Source organism: Triturus cristatus, chromosome 8 (genome assembly GCF_964204655.1).
Source record: "Triturus cristatus chromosome 8, aTriCri1.1, whole genome shotgun sequence".
NCBI lineage: Eukaryota > Metazoa > Chordata > Amphibia > Caudata > Salamandridae > Triturus > Triturus cristatus.
Genome location: NC_140591.1, coordinates 67,605,186 through 67,627,493, shown reverse-complemented (window position 1 = coordinate 67,627,493; position 22,308 = coordinate 67,605,186). Strand labels below are relative to the sequence as shown.

The 22,308-nt window shown below is 42.9% G+C and overlaps 1 protein-coding gene across 4 annotated transcripts in view; it reads left to right on the top strand.

Annotated features, from left to right (window-relative positions):
- LOC146801341 (uncharacterized) overlaps positions 1 to 21,967 on the top strand; it is a 202,521-nt gene extending 180,554 nt beyond the window's left edge. For 2 of the 4 annotated variants that reach the window (XM_085620992.1, XM_085620989.1), the window contains 2 exons: positions 13,021 to 13,044; positions 19,991 to 21,967. In XM_085620992.1, coding sequence (XP_085477118.1) covers positions 13,021 to 13,044; positions 19,991 to 20,073 — 107 coding nt within the window. In that variant the 3' untranslated portion in view covers positions 20,074 to 21,967. Of the gene's footprint in view, positions 1 to 13,020; positions 13,045 to 16,510 lie in introns of all 4 variants that reach the window. The other 2 variants (XM_085620991.1, XM_085620990.1) reach the window with 1 other exon arrangement.
- Positions 21,968 to 22,308: the final 341 nt, after the last annotated feature.

Sequence of the window (22,308 nt, the reverse complement as noted above, 5' to 3'; positions counted from 1 at the left end):
AAAACTGGAACTGGAGGGAACATACATGTACTTATAGCATGCACATGGAGCCGTTGGGGTCTACGATAGGGGACATAACTGATCACAAAATTCATATTTCCTCATTCCCTCCTTGTCCCCTACGGACCCTCAGGAGATATCGATCTTCATCAATCCATCGATCTGTTCATATAGCATCACTTGTTCTTCTTTCTTCTTCCGGGATCTTGGATGTGGGATACACGATGTGGCACACAGACCACAAATCGCTGGCCCACATTGTAGACATAAGCAGCAACTGAATAGTATAAGGAAGCCAATACCTAGGAAGGATAGGATCCTCCATCCCCAGGCGGACAACACGCCCCAGAACCAACCGGACCAAGTCCAGGTGCCTGGGCTCTGGTGTATCTGGCTTATAATCTTATGAAGGCGGGTTATGGCCTTATATACTGACGGCAAATTTTCTGGTATGAAAATGCAGCAACTTGATCCGATGACCCTACAAGCTCCGCCCCTATCGGCCAGGATGACGTCAAGGACAAGACGATTTTGAAGCACAACAATCCGCATAGCAGACTGCTCTTCTGTTAAATTGCCTAAGGCGGAAGTAGTCTCGTTCACTACTGCTTCAAGGGTTCTAGTTAATCTACGTATCAGCTTACTATTAGTGACTGTACCTATATAGGGAAAGAAACCTTTATTGAAATCTGTGTATTGCTCCCATGCTGTTTCAGTGTAATCGACAATTGGGAGATCTCTCTGCTGTCTATTGTGTACTAAATGGGTATTTCTGTGATAATCAGGAGGGGCTAGGAAAACAGGTGGCAGAAGGAATGCTATGTAACAGGTACCATCCCAATCTAGAGGTAGACGTATATATGCGGTCTGGCCACATATGAAGTAGGAATGACGGGAAGCTCTAAGTGTAGACTTGCCTTGATCACTGAATTTTATTACAGTGGTGCATTTACTATGGCCCATGTGTATCGAACCATTCTTTCTTACACATAATTCCCCTTTTACTGGGAATACTGACATGGCGGGCAAGATTGGTGTAGCTTCAGATTCAACGTTCAGGATCATGAGGTTAAGTGTAAAATTACCTAATCCATATACTTCATTTTCTAGATCAGTTCCTGTTCTTTTGGGAAGTCCCTCCTTGTTAGGGTAGCAGACTTTAAGCAAAACTAGGTTCAGGTTTCCCCATACCCAGTTGTCTTGATAAACTGCGGAATTTGAATCTAGGGAATTAATCAAACTAAACCATGCTCCACAGGAGCCATTGTGTGTGAACGGATATGGAAAGAGGGGCAAAACTCCTTTATAGTTCTGATAGGGAGGGAGTCGGCCACATATCCAACAATTTGTGGCATTGCTGGTCTGGTGGGAATGATGTAACATACTAATGAATGTGTTGTTGCGCAGCGCAAATCTATAGGACAACTCATGCGGAGGTAATTCACTAAAAGAGTGTTCTGCAGTTACATTGTAAGCACGCTTAAAAATAGGGTAATACATGTGCAATAGTATACTGGAAATGATGATCAGAAGACTTAGAAAAAACAAAATTAATAAGGTTACTGTGCAGTGACTACGAAGTGATTTACAATACGCATGCTTTTTAAGCTGCATCTGTTGATTTCTTTCTCTATTCCGGTCTAGAGGATACATGTCAGAGACAAATTCAACCGATTCACCTTGGAGAGGACTTAAACAATCAAATTGTCTGACTTGCTAGACCTTAATTTTAGTTTATAAAGTTCCGTTTTTGTGGGTTCAACCAAGGGGAGCTTAGAGTCTGTCTGTGAGGGAATGCAGGGTTGAGTATTGACACTGGATGGTAGTCCATAAAATTTCTTGATATGACTCGAGTGCAACCACCCTTTACGTCCCTCGATCTTCACGGCTGTCCTTGTTGTCAGTAGAACAAGCTTTGGCGATTTCCACCTAGGCTCCAGTTGGGTCTTCCGGTCGAAATTCCGGACCAGAACCAGGTCGCCCGGAACCACGTCATGGGGCTTCACCTCAGTATTATCGGGAAAGGCTGCAGCTACCTGTGAACGACAAGATTGTAGTGCAGACATCAAGGAAGCCAGGTAATCTGTCAGCATATTACAGTCAACATCAGTGATTTTGCGAGGTATAGGCGTCCCCCACATATTTGGTGGTCTACCGAAGATCACCTCGTACGGGGATAGCCCTGTTCGAGAATGTGCTACCATTCTCATGTAAAAGAGCGCAACTGGTAAGGCTACTATCCAATCGACACCTTTTTCTCTACATATTTTGGACAATCTAATTTTCAGAGTTTGATTATGGCGTTCCACGAGACCTGCTGCCTCGGGATGTCGGACACAGTGGAATTTCCATTGGTAGCCTAACAAAAGGGAAACATGTTTCATTAGTTCGGATGAGAATGGCTGGCCGTTATCTGAGTAGACAACACGTGGTAAACCGTACCGTGGGAAGAATTCTCGAACTAACTGTTTGGCAGTAGTCGGGGCAGTGTAATCTGAAACCGGGTAGGCTTCTGTCCAACGAGAAAGAGCACAGACAACTACGAGAACATATTTGAATCCTCGACATCGTTCCATCTGGATATAATCCATCTGGAGGACTTCAAAAGCATGATCGGGAGAATGAAATCCACCCTGCTCTACGGGGATGCTTTTACCTGGATTAAACTGACAACATATCATACAGGTACATACTTTCTGTTTGGCTGCTGCTCGCAAGTGTTTGTTGAACCAAATGTGTTGAATACTGTCTAGCATAGCTTTTTCTCCTAGGTGTGCTGGACTATGTATTGTGTTAATGATGACTTGAACCATGGAGTCGGGAAGAAACCATATAGATTTTTCCTTCGTCATCCATCCTTGATCCGTTTGGATCCCTCCTAATTCAGTCCATTTCTTTATTTCTTCTGGTGTAGCATGTGTCTGTATGTCAATTACATCAAGGGCGGGATCCTTAACTGTCATGCAATGTGTTGGTGTCGGAACTATTGTCTTTGTCGCGTCAGTTGTGTGAGTCTGGTTCTGAGCAGTCTGTTTAGCTGTTCTGTCAGCTAGGTCATTACCCTGAGAAATGATATCGGTAACTTTTGTATGGGCTTTGCATTTCATAATCGATATTGCAGTAGGTAAATGAATCGCGTCTAATAGGGCTTGAATGAGGGGTCCGTGTTGGATGTGGGCACCGTGAGAAGTTAAATAACCTCTCTCTCGCCACAGTACGCCGAAGTCATGGACGACTCCAAATGCATAACGTGAATCTGTGTATATGTTGACTTTCTTATTTTTGGCTTGAATACAGGCTTGTGTCAGAGCGATGAGCTCTGCTGCTTGAGCTGACAAAGTGTTAATACAATTTGTTTCAATGACTTCAGTGTCTGTTGTGACTGCGTAAGCGGCCACTAACTCTCCTGTACTTGTTCTCATACATGAACCATCTACATATAATGTCAGGTCTGGATCTGATAAAGGGATGTCTGTCAAGTCTTGTCTGGGTTTCGTCGTGATAGTAATGACTTCGACACAATCATGTGCCAATGGATCTGTTCCGCCTACTGGTAACAGTGTGGCAGGATTTAACGTATTACAACGTCTGATTTCTATGTGTGGCTGAAACAATGTCAATTCGTAACCGGTGAGTCTCGCTATAGTCAAGTGTTGTGTTTGTGTGCGGTTCAAAAGAACCTCTACTGCGTGTGGTACTTGTACTGTCAATTGGTGTCCTAACACTATGGTATCGCTTTGTCTGATTGCTAAAGCTGTTGCTGCCACCGATTTCAGGCACGCAGGAAGAGCCTGAGCTACTGGATCTAATGTACTAGAGAAATAAGCACATGGTTTGTGTGATCCTGCTTGTTCCCGAGTGAGTACTGACAAGGCAGTACCTTCGCGTTCTGTAACAAAGAGTGTAAACTGTTTACTGTAACATGGTGTTGCTAAAACAGGTGCTTGGCATAAAGCTTTCTTTAAGTTTTCAAAGGCATGTGTGTGTTCTTGAGTCCAAGGGAGGACAGTCGATGTGGCTGCCTCCTGTGTTGTCAACTGGATGAGTGGTTTTGCTAGAAACGCATATTGAGGGATCCACTGCCTACAGTACGAGGTGAGGCCTATAAAAGCCCGCACCTCCTTTTGTGTCTTGGGTGGTGGCATGTTAGCGATTAACTGGATGCGGTCGGGTGTAAGCTGTCTTCCCTCCTTGGACAGCGAGTGCCCAAGGTAAACAACTCGCTGGACACAGAATTGCAGCTTAGAAGGGGACACCTTGTGCCCCTTGTCAGCCAAAAATTTTAAAACCGTCAGTGACGCTGTTTCACATTCAGGTTCGCTTCGGGCGGTGATCAGCAGATCATCGACATATTGAAGCAAGGCAGTGTTAACTGGCATGTGGATACTGTCAATTTCTCGTTTCAGTGCTTGGCTATAGATGCTGGGGCTTTCTGTAAATCCTTGAGGTGCGCGTGTGAATTTAAAACTTCGTCCATTTAAACTGAATCCGAACAGATATTGACTTTCCGGATCTATTGGGACGCTAAAGAAAGCATTCTTAAGATCAATTACAGTGAAGAACGTTGCTTCTGAATCAATAGCAGTTAGTAATGAAGAGATATCTGGGACCACAGGGTATTGTGGTACAATACATTTATTTAATTCGCGCAGATCAATAACTAATCGATATACTGGTGGTGCTTTTGGATCCGTTCTTTTAAGAATCGGAATTATCGGGGAATTGCATACATTGGAGTCGGTTTCTACAACCACTCCTTGTGCAATGAGCTCGTCAATGATTTGCAGCAAAGCCACAACAGCATCTGGTGGTAACTTATATTGTCGCATTCGTGGTAGTACTACTCCTGTTTTCAGTGTGACTCGATATGGTGTAATGTTCATGCAACCAACATCAGTGGGGCCTTGTGCCCATAAATGTGTAGGTAAATTCTGCAGTCGGTGATCCATGTCCCTGGACACGTAGTGACCTTTAAAGTCACGTAAAAATAGTCGTACTCCTTCCGGAGAACAACATATTATGGCTCCTAGAGCTTTCAATGTTTTTATACCTAACAAGTTTTCTGGGCATGATTTAGTAAGCAATAAATCTGTAGTACGTGTCAATGGACCAACCGTGAGTGGAAGAGGTTGTGTTACGTCATTAATTATAGGTTTTCCTGAGAATCCAAGGGAAATATTCTAAGAGCCTGAGAGGGGTGCCCCTGGAACTTCACTGCGTCTTATAGTTGTTCTGCTTGCCCCTGTATCAAGTAAAAACTTTCTGTCTTCCCCTAATAGTTCACTATGTACATAAGGTCCCTCCTGGTCTACAGGAACCTCAATAAGGGGTAAGCCAACTTCCCTCTCTAGGCTATTTCATGTGTATCGCTGATAATCGGGATAATCTGCTTGTGCATACTGATACATCTGTTGCGTTGTCGCTTGTGTGGCAGCAATAGGCTGCGCTTGTGGTGGTGCTACGGTCTGTTGTGGAGCTGGCTGTTGCGGAGCTAGTTGTTGCGGAGCTGACCTAGGTTGTGCATGCTGAGGGATTTGTTGTTGATTCTGATCCTGTCTAGGTGGACGTGGCCTTTCCTGGGTTCTACCTGTGGCAAAGTTATGTTTCAGGACTGGACAATCGTGTATATAATGACCTTGTTGTTTACAATAGTTGCATGTCCCTTTCGTTGGACCTGCGGGATCACCCTTTTGATGACCATCAGCTGGAACTGACTGAGCAACAAGCATTTTCATTTTTGTATCTTTCATACGTCTTTGTTCGTGTTCTTGTTCTTCTCTAATTCTATTGTGGTGATATTGTAACATCTGTAACATCTGTGACGGGGTATTACCTTGCCAGGTGCTCTCGAATTTCAATACTCTATTCTTAACTTGCGGCAGAGAATTTTCGACTAATTTTGTCACAAACAGATGTGGATATGACTCGCTACTTGCTTTTATGCCACTATTGATACCAAAACATTTTTCAAATCGGGAATAGAAATCACTAGTGTCTTCATCTTGCTTTTGTTTACAGGCTGAGATTGCACCCCAGTCCTCTTTTTTCGTAGTTAATAAACGTGGCAGTACCTGCACTAGTAATCCTGGTAGTGCTGTAGTCTTTTCCCCAAGCCCTGCTCCTGCAGCTCGGGCCTTTTCTTCGTTTTCTAATGCTGTCCAATCTATCTTTTGGTCTCCCACCTCCCATTCCTTTTCTTTGAGTTTCTCGTAAACACCGGCAGGCATTAACACTTTCAGTATTTTCATAATGTCGGGGTATGTATACTCTCCCATGAGTAGCATGTCTTTTATCTCACGGTGGAAACCTGCTGGATCCTTGTCATGGCTGGGTACTACTTTCTTCATTTCTAATAATTCAATTTTAGTTATAGGCGTGTACACAAACACGCGTGTAAAGTTATTACCTTCACCCCTGATTGGGTGTACTTCGCGTAACGGATTCTGTCTATCTATGTGATACATTTTTCTTCCCATAATGGGAATTGGAACGTGTTCTGGGCATACGAAAGTTATATACTGGTTTCGAAATTCTAGAATTTCTTTAATCAAATCAGTACCTGACCCTCTCCATGTATTCGTGAGTAGTTCTGTCAATATGTCAGATAAGGGTCCTGGATCGGAGTGTTGGCTTTTATATAATATAAGGAGGTGTTGAATCATGTATATACTAGCTAAACGCTGTTCGTCTGGGGCAAGATTCAGAAACGTGTGTACTAGTGCATCATCACTGTATTTACTGGGACTGTCAGCCCATTGTACTGCTGACCTGGCTAATTCTTGTTCGTCCATGGAATCGAGCATATGGTACCCCCTTCGATCTCGGAGTAATTTATCAGCGGCTTGGAATAGGTGTTCAGGGGATCTTGTATTTAACATAGGGTTTGTAAAATGTCTATTACATTCTGGACGTATCGGACGTATCGGATCATTAAAGCCTCTAGCATTATTATGGGGTCTTCCTCTACCTACGTAAGCTATCGTATCTAATTGTTCTGATTCTTGCTCCTCCTCCTCCTCTGATTCCATTCTGTCTGCTTCTCGTCTTTCTTTATGTATTCGTTCTATTTCCTTGCGGATCTTTCGATACATGGCGATTATACACGCCTGTCTATCATGTTTCTCTTCTGATATGTTCTGACCCCATTTGACAAGTTTTTGCATGATATCATGATCTGCCCCAGGCCTGTCTTGGTTCCTAATTATGCAATTTATGAAAAAACGTAGTAGTTGTCTTTGGACATCCACTTTCTGGTATTCCATAGCTTCGTTAATACTTTCTGGACCTCGCCCTGTTTGGACAAAGCGATATATATTGTCTAGGTGTTCAACCATTCCTGGTATCGTCATTAAATACAATGTAGCTCGTCGTATACGTAGTGATGATATGAGCAATTTGTCCTGTTTACCTGGTACTGGGTCGTATCTACAATCTACAAGTTGTTCTTTAAACATGTCGGATGTCGCTAGTTGGGGTGTACGCTGGAGTGCTAAATCTCTAAGGGTCTGTTTATTTCGCGGCGGTGTGGCAAACATGTCTGTCGTACCTCCTGTAGCACCATCTGAAGTGCTGGGCAAGAAAGGATTCGTTGGACGTAAGATAGAAATTGTAGATGCGGGAAAAACAGTAGAAACGGATGGACCTGTGGGAATGGGCGTAGGAGTTTGTTGTTGCGGGGATACAGACGGATGCTCTTGGTGTTGAACACCATCGGCAAGCGGTGTGTGTGGTATGGTATTAGCATACTCGGGAGCTACGTCATCTAAATAGGAGGAAAGGAAAACGTCCTTTGCTGTTTTGGGATGTGTTTTGGGATGTGCTTTTATCGGGAGTAACGGAGGAGTCAAGTCTTTTGGTATTTCCGGGGTAGCCTTAGGTAACCCTTCGGCCAGAAGAGGATACATACCATTCATAAGAGTGTTTCTTTGTCTATCTACTTGTTCTGATTTTACTCGGGTACCTTCCTCAATTAATAGATTTTCTCGGGTTTTATTTGAATTCTCTCTACCTTTCTCTTCCTGTCTAAGCGCTTTTTCTGTACGTCTATATGATTCTTTACGCCATAATTCAATGGCATCTTTCTGTGACTGTCTGGCTTTCTTTTTCCATAATTCTTCTTCTACTCTCATGATGCAATCTGCATCCCAGGTCCCCGCTGCGGGCCATCTTTGACTCTCTGGTAAATCTTTGGTGTAGTCCACCCATAAATCAAGAAATAATACGGCATCTAGGCCATGCTTATGATACATAAAGTATCCTGGAGTGTCCCTAGGTGGGATGGGAACAGCTTCTTCGAGTACACCTTTTCTAGTTTTGATCTGTCTTAATTTCGAAAAGAGCGGCATTTTTAGATCTGGTTACTTAATTTTAAACACACTTAATACTTAATACAATAAACACAATAATGAACAGTCATTCACACCACAATATGTAGAACGTATTTAAAACATTTAACATTTAACAGTTTAACGAACGATGATAACTAATAGAAAACTGGTTATTGACATAATACTGACACTAAATAATACTTATTTATATGCAAGACATACTAGATATACTGCTAAACAGTACAGATACACTGCTAAAACAGTGCAGACCGGATTTGTGTACCCAAACCCGTCTTGACCGGCACAGACTATGTGCACGTTAAATGCCTCCCCGGTAATGGTACTCACCGGGTAGCGCGGAACGGAAGGCCTCGGAACGGAACTGAAACTGGACCGGACTGGACTCGACTGGACTCGGAACTTCGGAACCTGGTGGGCCTCTGTATACCTCGGATCTTGCTCTCTCAGCTAGGCTCTGGTCGGGATACTTCGCACTTGTCACCGCCTCGTCTGGGTGTTGATCGCAGCCTCAGTCGCCCCCGCTTGGCCGGAGGGAGATACAGGAAATCCTGCAGGTACGCGTTTTTGTCCGTTCAGCTGTGGCAGGAGACCGGGCCTGCAACGCACCGCCGGCGCGTGAGATGAGAAAGTGTCCCTATTCGGGCGCCAATTTATGTGGTAAATATTTCATTACCGGTACTATTTTTTATGCGGTAAAATCTAGTAAGAATAACTCAGTAAATATAAGAGGCAGAATCCGTGGTATTAGAGGTTCTAAAGGCTTTATTCCTTGACAAAGGAAATACAATTCGAATTGCAGGCTTCAAATTCCATCACCACGAGAGTTCAGGAAGGAAGAGCATACATTATTGACAGATAATCAGTTTTATAGGAAATGCATTACAGTGAAACAGATGCAAGAGGCGTAACAGCTGATAATACAGATAAAATAGGCATATGTAACTAAAAAAGGCGGACATATAGGCGTAACTTATAAAACGTCATTATACATGATGTCACAAGTGGGTGGATCCATAAGAGAATCCTGCAATGTCAGCAGGAATATTTGGCAGAGATGCGCGCGCAGCCGCATGACGTGTGATTGACGTGCAACTAGAGGGTGAAGGGGACTTGACATTTAGCTCTACATGTGGAGACAGAAGTCTGGGGGTCATGTCAACCTAATCCCAAATCATATCTAATATCCTATGTTTAAAGAACTGTGTTATCCAAAAGGAAAGGTCTCTAGGATAGAATCTATTCTATACTGACTGTTAGTGCGTGTACAAGCGTCTAAGTGTCTATATGAGAAGCGAGGGGGCAGGAATCTTCCATGGTAACAGGGGCTATGAATTACTTGCATGAGGACAGCGAGGCCTGGCCCTTTGCATGGTAGCTGGAAGAATGTTTACCTAAACTACTAGACAGGAATGCATCGGATGAGGAACAGAGCAGATAATCTTGGAGGTGAAATACAGTTTTTGGCAGGCAACAGGCTGGATCAGGCACCGTTAGCCGCGCAGGGAGTAGGACAAAGTTCATGGATACAGATGCAGGCTCGGACTAGAGCTTTCAGAGGCAGAAGGCAGGAAAAGGCTTGATGGCAGAATTCAGGGCCTACTCGCCTGAATCTGTAAAATGTGGAAAGTGAACCACATAAAGTCGGTGGCCTTTCATACTTAGGAGTGGAATATCTGACCCATTCATGGCGGATCTGAAAGAGGACATGTTGACGGTGGACGCACATATATTTGCGTCTTCAAAACTGGAACTGGAGGGAACATACATGTACTTATAGCATGCACATGGAGCCGTTGGGGTCTACGATAGGGGACATAACTGATCACAAAATTCATATTTCCTCACGTCAACAGCCGCTGCAGTCTCTGTCTCCTGTCTCTGTCACTTGTCTACCCCTCCTTTACAAAAATTCTCAGTAGACTTCGTGTGTCAAAATTTCTACAAAATCTATTAGTTACAACATAAAAACATCTCCATTGTCTGCTTCGCTAACCACAGAATAGTAAAAGAGAGTCTATTTCTCAAGAATCAACAACTTTCATACATCGCATAACTGTTTCCTCTAGGACTTATCCAAAGAGTCTTACAGTCAATAAATGTATATGCATTCACGCACATTCATACGAGAAAAATATAGTACACGCACACAGAATCCTGCTTCCCGAGAACAACACAATCTGTCTCTGTACAGAATTATAACTCAACAACTAAGTAGCTTACCTCTGCCCAGTTCCTCAAACAAGCTCAGAGAATACCTATTACTCCTCCCGCAATAAGCTTTAACGGCAATCCTTACAGATCCCTGGGACTTAAGACCAGAGTTTTACAGATAACCTTCACTACGATACACACTCCTTATATACCAGAAATGTTTTCTAATAGTAACATACAATAATGTTACTGATTCCGAACCCAGACAATGTGAACGCGCAACTTCAATTGTCACACGTAATTCCTTACAATCCCGTCTTTCCCGAGAGCAGCATATACTTCCCTCTGCCCTACTACGGAACTGCTACAACAGCTTCCAAATTCCAGAAGCACTACATATAACTCAACATGACGACTCCAACATATAGTATTAGTACATATACCAATATCATCAAAAATAAATCAATAATCAATAAGCTAATATACAAGCAATCTTATCTTATCAGATCAAGACAACCATCTATAACCATCCTCTGCTACCAGAGAAATTGATAGAGATCAGGGTACCTAAAATAAACCCACTTCCACGGATAGAGTAATTTCACAGTTACACGCACATACATTCATCATACGCTAGGGCCCATTTCACTAACATACGCTCAAATACCCTACCAGCATAAGACCTGTGGGAAGAAAACCCTGCATCTATATCTAGGACGATAGGACCTGATTATAGTGGTTATCCTTAAACATACTCTATACAATCTATACAACAATGATCAAAATGTACACAATAATTGACAAGAAAGAATATTCAACACCATGTTTAAAAGTTATATTGCTTTATCTAAATTAGTCAAAGTAAATCAGAATAAATCATTTCTCATAGTTACCTATTCTAACTAAGTGTCAGAACGGGTCCGGACCAGTCTCTCAGTAAAGTCTCTCAGGACAAAGTCCTCAGCACGGTCCTCTGCAACGCAGCTTCACGCAGCAAAGGTAAAATGGCAAGTGGCAAAACCCTCCCTAAGCTAGCAATTCTTATAATGAAAAATACAATAGAAACGCACATAAAGTTGGCAGGATAAACTGTATCACTGAGCAGAACGAGAAGGAAGAGATGTAACATTACTACATCTGGAAATCTCCGCTCAGGAAAAGTCACAAGACGTGAACTACGGAACAGGAACCAAGAAACTATCAAAGTATCCAACTTGTACAACTTTCCTCGGCAGCCAGGCCACAGTTCATTGTCTGTTTCTGAAGCTCCTTTGTTTGCCAAGGACGTTCCATTTCTTTTGGAGATCCTCAAAACTGCTGATGTCCTCATGGAAAAATACAATAAGGACCACGGTCAGTTGTCTTCGACCTTATTCCAGCAGAGGTCTCCCTTGCCACATCACAGAATATGCCACAGCCAGGCTTCGAAATACTCTCAGCTCGGTTAAGGCCTTCATAGGCCACAATAGACCATCTTTAATTAAAGAGACAAAATAAACGTTACTACAGCATAATGATTAAACAGTGTTAACCCCACTAATACCCTTATGTGTATGTATTTATCTAGCTTTGCGACATAAAAAGCATTAATTCAGACAGCGTTTTGTGCCCGAAAATAAATAGCACACAGCAACATTTAAACATGAAAACTTGCACGTTATTGTAAATACAGAAACAGCACAAATAAGCTAACCCTCGTGTAACTTTCTCTTATGTTAAGACAAACGGGTTGATTACTAAACACACTTGCACAAAGACAAATAGTTAATTGTTAATTATTAATAGATTAATAAAACGCACAGACATGCCAGAGCTTCAAAAGCCCATGAATTTTCTAAAAGAAAACTCTGCTCCAGCATTTTCAAAAACAAAAACATGCAATGCCTCTTAAATTCTTTACCGCTCTTTACCTCCAGGGTTTACCTGGCGGCAATGGGCAGTAAAAAATGGCTATATGTCCGCCCATCTAAATTGGGTGGGAAGACATATAGCCACTTACCTGATGGCCCTTACTCTGTCATAGAAGTTTGGCTACTATGGAGGTGGAGTAATCTCCGCTGTGGCCGACTTATGGTCTGCTTGCTTCTAAATTTGGCAGGCGGACCATTATATTGGCAGTAAGGATACTCTCTCGCCTTTGCGATGAAGTATGCCTTACACCAATATGCTCAATGCAAATTGTAGTAAATACCTATGATACAATATTGTTTTTAGTTAAAAGCACTTTGCTTGCTGGGCTTTCTAGTTTCACAGCTTTTCCATTGTCAGTCGGAGCACTGGCGTCCCAGCATGCAATGGGCTGAACCGGAAGAAGTGTAGTAATAACACAGGGAGGGCTAGTGGATGATCCTCTATCCTACGCTGGCCCTATGCAGCTTTTAAGAACACCTCCCCTAACCGAAATGGGAAGAGACCACTGAACCACTGCGGAGGGGGTGTGACGGTGACAGAGTCCAAACAAGGTCAGAAGAGGACCAGAACCGGCGGTGCTAATTGTTCCTCCTTATGTTTCTCTCCTCAGGTTCTGGTTCAGATGGCAGCAAAGGTGAGGAACCAGTTGAGAAGATGACGGAGGAGGAGAGCACTGGTTGTCTGGAGAACTGAAACCTCCCTCCGTCACTCGTCAGTGTGACAAGCTGGAACAGAGCACGCGTACCCCCCGCCCCCGCCCATGCACCTGTATGGTGCAGGACACCCCCCTCATCGGTTGCCTGTTTCCTTATTTTCTGCAGCCTCTTTCTCTGCCTTGTTTCTTTCCTCCCTCTTGGGATCTTCACCTGCCAAAGGACTCATTTTTAACGCCAAACTATCACCAGGTCCTCAGGAAGGCCTTACAAGAGGCATTGGCATGCAATGATTTAGTCATCATTTACAAAGTGGTGGTTGTCCTGAAAACCTGGCACGACTGACGTCCACAGGGAATGGACTTGGACATCTAAGAGCCATATTAGTACAAATATAGAGTAGAGTGCTTTTGGTATTTCTGCCTCCAAATTCAAATACCTGGTATTGCTGCTGGTGTGTCCCATGGCTAAGGTACTGTGGAAGTGCCCCCACATGCACTGAAGACCAGTGGGGAACAGCCAGACAACCATAAGACTTGTAAAGGTTGTATGACCTTAACAGGTTTTCACGGTGCTTACTTGTTGCTAAATGCTCATTTCAAATGTTTGTGCTAAGCAGCTTCAAGCACTCCAGAATAGTTTACGAAAAACATTGCAACAACACAGAATTGTAGCTATTGCACCCTGTGTGCCGCCAGTGACAGCTAAACAGAAGGATGACTGCACTCACTCCTTCTGAGGGAACCTACTATCAATAGTTACATCCATGGGCTCTCCATACATTTTGAGATCCGTCTTAAATGCCATTATAAAAGATCCACGTTGTGTAGAAATTCCAAAATATCAGGCATCCCTGCTGCCTGTAGCCATCACTGCTAGGGTTACTGCATATTTAACATTTGTAATTGTTTACGGCCCTTCACCGCCAAGGTTTGCCGGGCAGCGATGGGCAGTAAAAGGCAGCTATACGTCCACTCATTTAAATTGGACAGGTGGACATATGGCCACTTACCTGATGGCCCTTAATCCTTAATTACTCCTCCCGCAATAAGCTTTAACGGCAATCCTTACAGATCCCTGGGACTTAAGACCAGAGTTTTACAGATAACCTTCACTACGATACACACTCCTTATATACCAGAAATGTTTTCTAATAGTAACATACAATAATGTTACTGATTCCGAACCCAGACAATGTGAACGCGCAACTTCAATTGTCACACGTAATTCCTTACAATCCCGTCTTTCCCGAGAGCAGCATATACTTCCCTCTGCCCTACTACGGAACTGCTACAACAGCTTCCAAATTCCAGAAGCACTACATATAACTCAACATGACGACTCCAACATATAGTATTAGTACATATACCAATATCATCAAAAATAAATCAATAATCAATAAGCTAATATACAAGCAATCTTATCTTATCAGATCAAGACAACCATCTATAACCATCCTCTGCTACCAGAGAAATTGATAGAGATCAGGGTACCTAAAATAAACCCACTTCCACGGATAGAGTAATTTCACAGTTACACGCACATACATTCATCATACGCTAGGGCCCATTTCACTAACATACGCTCAAATACTCTACCAGCATAAGACCTGTGGGAAGAAAACCCTGCATCTATATCTAGGACGATAGGACCTGATTATAGTGGTTATCCTTAAACATACTCTATACAATCTATACAACAATGATCAAAATGTACACAATAATTGACAAGAAAGAATATTCAACACCATGTTTAAAAGTTATATTGCTTTATCTAAATTAGTCAAAGTAAATCAGAATAAATCATTTCTCATAGTTACCTATTCTAACTAAGTGTCAGAACGGGTCAGGACCAGTCTCTCAGTAAAGTCTCTCAGGACAAAGTCCTCAGCACGGTCCTCTGCAACGCAGCTTCACGCAGCAAAGGTAAAATGGCAAGTGGCAAAACCCTCCCTAAGCTAGCAATTCTTATAATGAAAAATACAATAGAAACGCACATAAAGTTGGCAGGATAAACTGTATCACTGAGCAGAACGAGAAGGAAGAGATGTAACATTACTACATCTGGAAATCTCCGCTCAGGAAAAGTCACAAGACGTGAACTACGGAACAGGAACCAAGAAACTATCAAAGTATCCAACTTGTACAACTTTCCTCGGCAGCCAGGCCACAGTTCATTGTCTGTTTCTGAAGCTCCTTTGTTTGCCAAGGACGTTCCATTTCTTTTGGAGATCCTCAAAACTGCTGATGTCCTCATGGAAAAATACAATAAGGACCACGGTCAGTTGTCTTCGACCTTATTCCAGCAGAGGTCTCCCTTGCCACATCACAGAATATGCCACAGCCAGGCTTCGAAATACTCTCAGCTCGGTTAAGGCCTTCATAGGCCACAATAGACCATCTTTAATTAAAGAGACAAAATAAACGTTACTACAGCATAATGATTAAACAGTGTTAACCCCACTAATACCCTTATGTGTATGTATTTATCTAGCTTTGCGACATAAAAAGCATTAATTCAGACAGCGTTTTGTGCCCGAAAATAAATAGCACACAGCAACATTTAAACATGAAAACTTGCACGTTATTGTAAATACAGAAACAGCACAAATAAGCTAACCCTCGTGTAACTTTCTCTTATGTTAAGACAAACGGGTTGATTACTAAACACACTTGCACAAAGACAAATAGTTAATTGTTAATTATTAATAGATTAATAAAACGCACAGACATGCCAGAGCTTCAAAAGCCCATGAATTTTCTAAAAGAAAACTCTGCTCCAGCATTTTCAAAAACAAAAACATGCAATGCCTCTTAAATTCTTTACCGCTCTTTACCTCCAGGGTTTACCTGGCGGCAATGGGCAGTAAAAAATGGCTATATGTCCGCCCATCTAAATTGGGTGGGAAGACATATAGCCACTTACCTGATGGCCCTTACTCTGTCATAGAAGTTTGGCTACTATGGAGGTGGAGTAATCTCCGCTGTGGCCGACTTATGGTCTGCTTGCTTCTAAATTTGGCAGGCGGACCATTATATTGGCAGTAAGGATACTCTCTCGCCTTTGCGATGAAGTATGCCTTACACCAATATGCTCAATGCAAATTGTAGTAAATACCTATGATACAATATTGTTTTTAGTTAAAAGCACTTTGCTTGCTGGGCTTTCTAGTTTCACAGCTTTTCCATTGTCAGTCGGAGCACTGGCGTCCCAGCATGCAATGGGCTGAACCGGAAGAAGTGTAGTAATAACACAGGGAGGGCTAGTGGATGATCCTCTATCCTACGCTGGCCCTATGCAGCTTTTAAGAACACCTCCCCTAACCGAAATGGGAAGAGACCACTGAACCACTGCGGAGGGGGTGTGACGGTGACAGAGTCCAAACAAGGTCAGAAGAGGACCAGAACCGGCGGTGCTAATTGTTCCTCCTTATGTTTCTCTCCTCAGGTTCTGGTTCAGATGGCAGCAAAGGTGAGGAACCAGTTGAGAAGATGACGGAGGAGGAGAGCACTGGTTGTCTGGAGAACTGAAACCTCCCTCCGTCACTCGTCAGTGTGACAAGCTGGAACAGAGCACGCGTACCCCCCGCCCCCGCCCATGCACCTGTATGGTGCAGGACACCCCCCTCATCGGTTGCCTGTTTCCTTATTTTCTGCAGCCTCTTTCTCTGCCTTGTTTCTTTCCTCCCTCTTGGGATCTTCACCTGCCAAAGGACTCATTTTTAACGCCAAACTATCACCAGGTCCTCAGGAAGGCCTTACAAGAGGCATTGGCATGCAATGATTTAGTCATCATTTACAAAGTGGTGGTTGTCCTGAAAACCTGGCACGACTGACGTCCACAGGGAATGGACTTGGACATCTAAGAGCCATATTAGTACAAATATAGAGTAGAGTGCTTTTGGTATTTCTGCCTCCAAATTCAAATACCTGGTATTGCTGCTGGTGTGTCCCATGGCTAAGGTACTGTGGAAGTGCCCCCACATGCACTGAAGACCAGTGGGGAACAGCCAGACAACCATAAGACTTGTAAAGGTTGTATGACCTTAACAGGTTTTCACGGTGCTTACTTGTTGCTAAATGCTCATTTCAAATGTTTGTGCTAAGCAGCTTCAAGCACTCCAGAATAGTTTACGAAAAACATTGCAACAACACAGAATTGTAGCTATTGCACCCTGTGTGCCGCCAGTGACAGCTAAACAGAAGGATGACTGCACTCACTCCTTCTGAGGGAACCTACTATCAATAGTTACATCCATGGGCTCTCCATACATTTTGAGATCCGTCTTAAATGCCATTATAAAAGATCCACGTTGTGTAGAAATTCCAAAATATCAGGCATCCCTGCTGCCTGTAGCCATCACTGCTAGGGTTACTGCATATTTAACATTTGTAATTGTTTACGGCCCTTCACCGCCAAGGTTTGCCGGGCAGCGATGGGCAGTAAAAGGCAGCTATACGTCCACTCATTTAAATTGGACAGGTGGACATATGGCCACTTACCTGATGGCCCTTAATCCTTAATTACTCCTCCCGCAATAAGCTTTAACGGCAATCCTTACAGATCCCTGGGACTTAAGACCAGAGTTTTACAGATAACCTTCACTACGATACACACTCCTTATATACCAGAAATGTTTTCTAATAGTAACATACAATAATGTTACTGATTCCGAACCCAGACAATGTGAACGCGCAACTTCAATTGTCACACGTAATTCCTTACAATCCCGTCTTTCCCGAGAGCAGCATATACTTCCCTCTGCCCTACTACGGAACTGCTACAACAGCTTCCAAATTCCAGAAGCACTACATATAACTCAACATGACGACTCCAACATATAGTATTAGTACATATACCAATATCATCAAAAATAAATCAATAATCAATAAGCTAATATACAAGCAATCTTATCTTATCAGATCAAGACAACCATCTATAACCATCCTCTGCTACCAGAGAAATTGATAGAGATCAGGGTACCTAAAATAAACCCACTTCCACGGATAGAGTAATTTCACAGTTACACGCACATACATTCATCATACGCTAGGGCCCATTTCACTAACATACGCTCAAATACTCTACCAGCATAAGACCTGTGGGAAGAAAACCCTGCATCTATATCTAGGACGATAGGACCTGATTATAGTGGTTATCCTTAAACATACTCTATACAATCTATACAACAATGATCAAAATGTACACAATAATTGACAAGAAAGAATATTCAACACCATGTTTAAAAGTTATATTGCTTTATCTAAATTAGTCAAAGTAAATCAGAATAAATCATTTCTCATAGTTACCTATTCTAACTAAGTGTCAGAACGGGTCAGGACCAGTCTCTCAGTAAAGTCTCTCAGGACAAAGTCCTCAGCACGGTCCTCTGCAACGCAGCTTCACGCAGCAAAGGTAAAATGGCAAGTGGCAAAACCCTCCCTAAGCTAGCAATTCTTATAATGAAAAATACAATAGAAACGCACATAAAGTTGGCAGGATAAACTGTATCACTGAGCAGAACGAGAAGGAAGAGATGTAACATTACTACATCTGGAAATCTCCGCTCAGGAAAAGTCACAAGACGTGAACTACGGAACAGGAACCAAGAAACTATCAAAGTATCCAACTTGTACAACTTTCCTCGGCAGCCAGGCCACAGTTCATTGTCTGTTTCTGAAGCTCCTTTGTTTGCCAAGGACGTTCCATTTCTTTTGGAGATCCTCAAAACTGCTGATGTCCTCATGGAAAAATACAATAAGGACCACGGTCAGTTGTCTTCGACCTTATTCCAGCAGAGGTCTCCCTTGCCACATCACAGAATATGCCACAGCCAGGCTTCGAAATACTCTCAGCTCGGTTAAGGCCACAATAGACCATCTTTAATTAAAGAGACAAAATAAACGTTACTACAGCATAATGATTAAACAGTGTTAACCCCACTAATACCCTTATGTGTATGTATTTATCTAGCTTTGCGACATAAAAAGCATTAATTCAGACAGCGTTTTGTGCCCGAAAATAAATAGCACACAGCAACATTTAAACATGAAAACTTGCACGTTATTGTAAATACAGAAACAGCACAAATAAGCTAACCCTCGTGTAACTTTCTCTTATGTTAAGACAAACGGGTTGATTACTAAACACACTTGCACAAAGACAAATAGTTAATTGTTAATTATTAATAGATTAATAAAACGCACAGACATGCCAGAGCTTCAAAAGCCCATGAATTTTCTAAAAGAAAACTCTGCTCCAGCATTTTCAAAAACAAAAACATGCAATGCCTCTTAAATTCTTTACCGCTCTTTACCTCCAGGGTTTACCTGGCGGCAATGGGCAGTAAAAAATGGCTATATGTCCGCCCATCTAAATTGGGTGGGAAGACATATAGCCACTTACCTGATGGCCCTTACTCTGTCATAGAAGTTTGGCTACTATGGAGGTGGAGTAATCTCCGCTGTGGCCGACTTATGGTCTGCTTGCTTCTAAATTTGGCAGGCGGACCATTATATTGGCAGTAAGGATACTCTCTCGCCTTTGCGATGAAGTATGCCTTACACCAATATGCTCAATGCAAATTGTAGTAAATACCTATGATACAATATTGTTTTTAGTTAAAAGCACTTTGCTTGCTGGGCTTTCTAGTTTCACAGCTTTTCCATTGTCAGTCGGAGCACTGGCGTCCCAGCATGCAATGGGCTGAACCGGAAGAAGTGTAGTAATAACACAGGGAGGGCTAGTGGATGATCCTCTATCCTACGCTGGCCCTATGCAGCTTTTAAGAACACCTCCCCTAACCGAAATGGGAAGAGACCACTGAACCACTGCGGAGGGGGTGTGACGGTGACAGAGTCCAAACAAGGTCAGAAGAGGACCAGAACCGGCGGTGCTAATTGTTCCTCCTTATGTTTCTCTCCTCAGGTTCTGGTTCAGATGGCAGCAAAGGTGAGGAACCAGTTGAGAAGATGACGGAGGAGGAGAGCACTGGTTGTCTGGAGAACTGAAACCTCCCTCCGTCACTCGTCAGTGTGACAAGCTGGAACAGAGCACGCGTACCCCCCGCCCCCGCCCATGCACCTGTATGGTGCAGGACACCCCCCTCATCGGTTGCCTGTTTCCTTATTTTCTGCAGCCTCTTTCTCTGCCTTGTTTCTTTCCTCCCTCTTGGGATCTTCACCTGCCAAAGGACTCATTTTTAACACCAGTAAATGATATGATAGAGTACATGTTAGGTTCAATAATGAATCCTCAAGTAAACAATAAATATGTTTAATAGGATTAATAAGTGGAAATAAAAAGGAAATGAATACAAAGTGAATGAAAATAAAAAGGTAATACATCATTCTCGTGATACTACCAACAGTGAGAGACCCACATAGCCCTGAAATGGATGACCACATAAGCAGACGAATGACCACCGTGGCGTCCAAATAAATCACTAAGAGTGTGGCGATGACCTACTGTGAACAAAGGTGCCCAATACCAGAAACAAAACTCACCTTATGGATTTGAATGAGGACTAACTATACCCTCCTCCCCACATGAAAATCTCAGATAGACATCAAACACTCACCCTGATCTGACTACATTTAACAGCCAGCTCAACTCTATATCTCTGACACATTCTGCATTCATGCCATACTTTGATCACTTCCCCTTTTCGCAGATTAATCCACTAACCCAACTTGGTATAATCTAGTAAAGTTATTTTTGCATTTTGGATGCAAAGATCCCTTGGCATTTGATTGCAAGAAATATATTGTAAAATCAGGAAGCCTGCAAATAAATAAATATAAAGCCAAACTTCTCCGACGGATTAAGGGCCATCAGGTAAGTGGCCATATGTCCACCTGTCCAATTTAAATGAGTGGACGTATAGCTGCCTTTTACTGCCCATCGCTGCCCGGCAAACCTTGGCGGTGAAGGGCCGTAAACAATTACAAATGTTAAATATGCAGTAACCCTAGCAGTGATGGCTACAGGCAGCAGGGATGCCTGATATTTTGGAATTTCTACACAACGTGGATCTTTTATAATGGCATTTAAGACGGATCTCAAAATGTATGGAGAGCCCATGGATGTAACTATTGATAGTAGGTTCCCTCAGAAGGAGTGAGTGCAGTCATCCTTCTGTTTAGCTGTCACTGGCGGCACACAGGGTGCAATAGCTACAATTCTGTGTTGTTGCAATGTTTTTCGTAAACTATTCTGGAGTGCTTGAAGCTGCTTAGCACAAACATTTGAAATGAGCATTTAGCAACAAGTAAGCACCGTGAAAACCTGTTAAGGTCATACAACCTTTACAAGTCTTATGGTTGTCTGGCTGTTCCCCACTGGTCTTCAGTGCATGTGGGGGCACTTCCACAGTACCTTAGCCATGGGACACACCAGCAGCAATACCAGGTATTTGAATTTGGAGGCAGAAATACCAAAAGCACTCTACTCTATATTTGTACTAATATGGCTCTTAGATGTCCAAGTCCATTCCCTGTGGACGTCAGTCGTGCCAGGTTTTCAGGACAACCACCACTTTGTAAATGATGACTAAATCATTGCATGCCAATGCCTCTTGTAAGGCCTTCCTGAGGACCTGGTGATAGTTTGGCGTTGAACGACTGGAGCTGGTCTCCCCTCTCCCCAACTGCCAGGCCCTTACCATAGATTCAACATATCATTTCTTTAAGTTGGTGATGTTCTAGCTGGAGGAAACCTGGAGATGTGTTTCTATGACCACTTTGTAGCTATTTAGAGCACCCAGATGCTGATTGTTTATGTGAATTGTTTTTTGCTAGTAAGGTTTAACATTTTATGGAATAACTAATGAAAGCCAGACATAAAATGTAATTGCTTAAATGATTAAGATTTTAGACATTCTGAAATAAACATATTTTTCCATGAGATGTGTGTTAAATGTTTTTTGACAACATATATAATAAGATAACAGTATGTGTAGGCAGAGTGATGCTAACAATGTGTACAGAAAACAACACAAAGTAAACATGCATTACGCCAGACACTGCTGACCCCCAACTGGATATCTAACGCAGTTTGTGTCCATCGGACTGCTGGGATCCACGTCTGGTTGACATTGGGGGCATTTTGTGGAATCCTGACTTCACGCTGGTGGGACCGTAGTCCCAGGGAGCACCTCTTCTCTGCCGCCCGCATTCCATTAGCCCCCACCTCACCCTGGTGGGACCACAAGTCCCAGGGTGCAACTGGTTCCTTTCCCGCCGCTG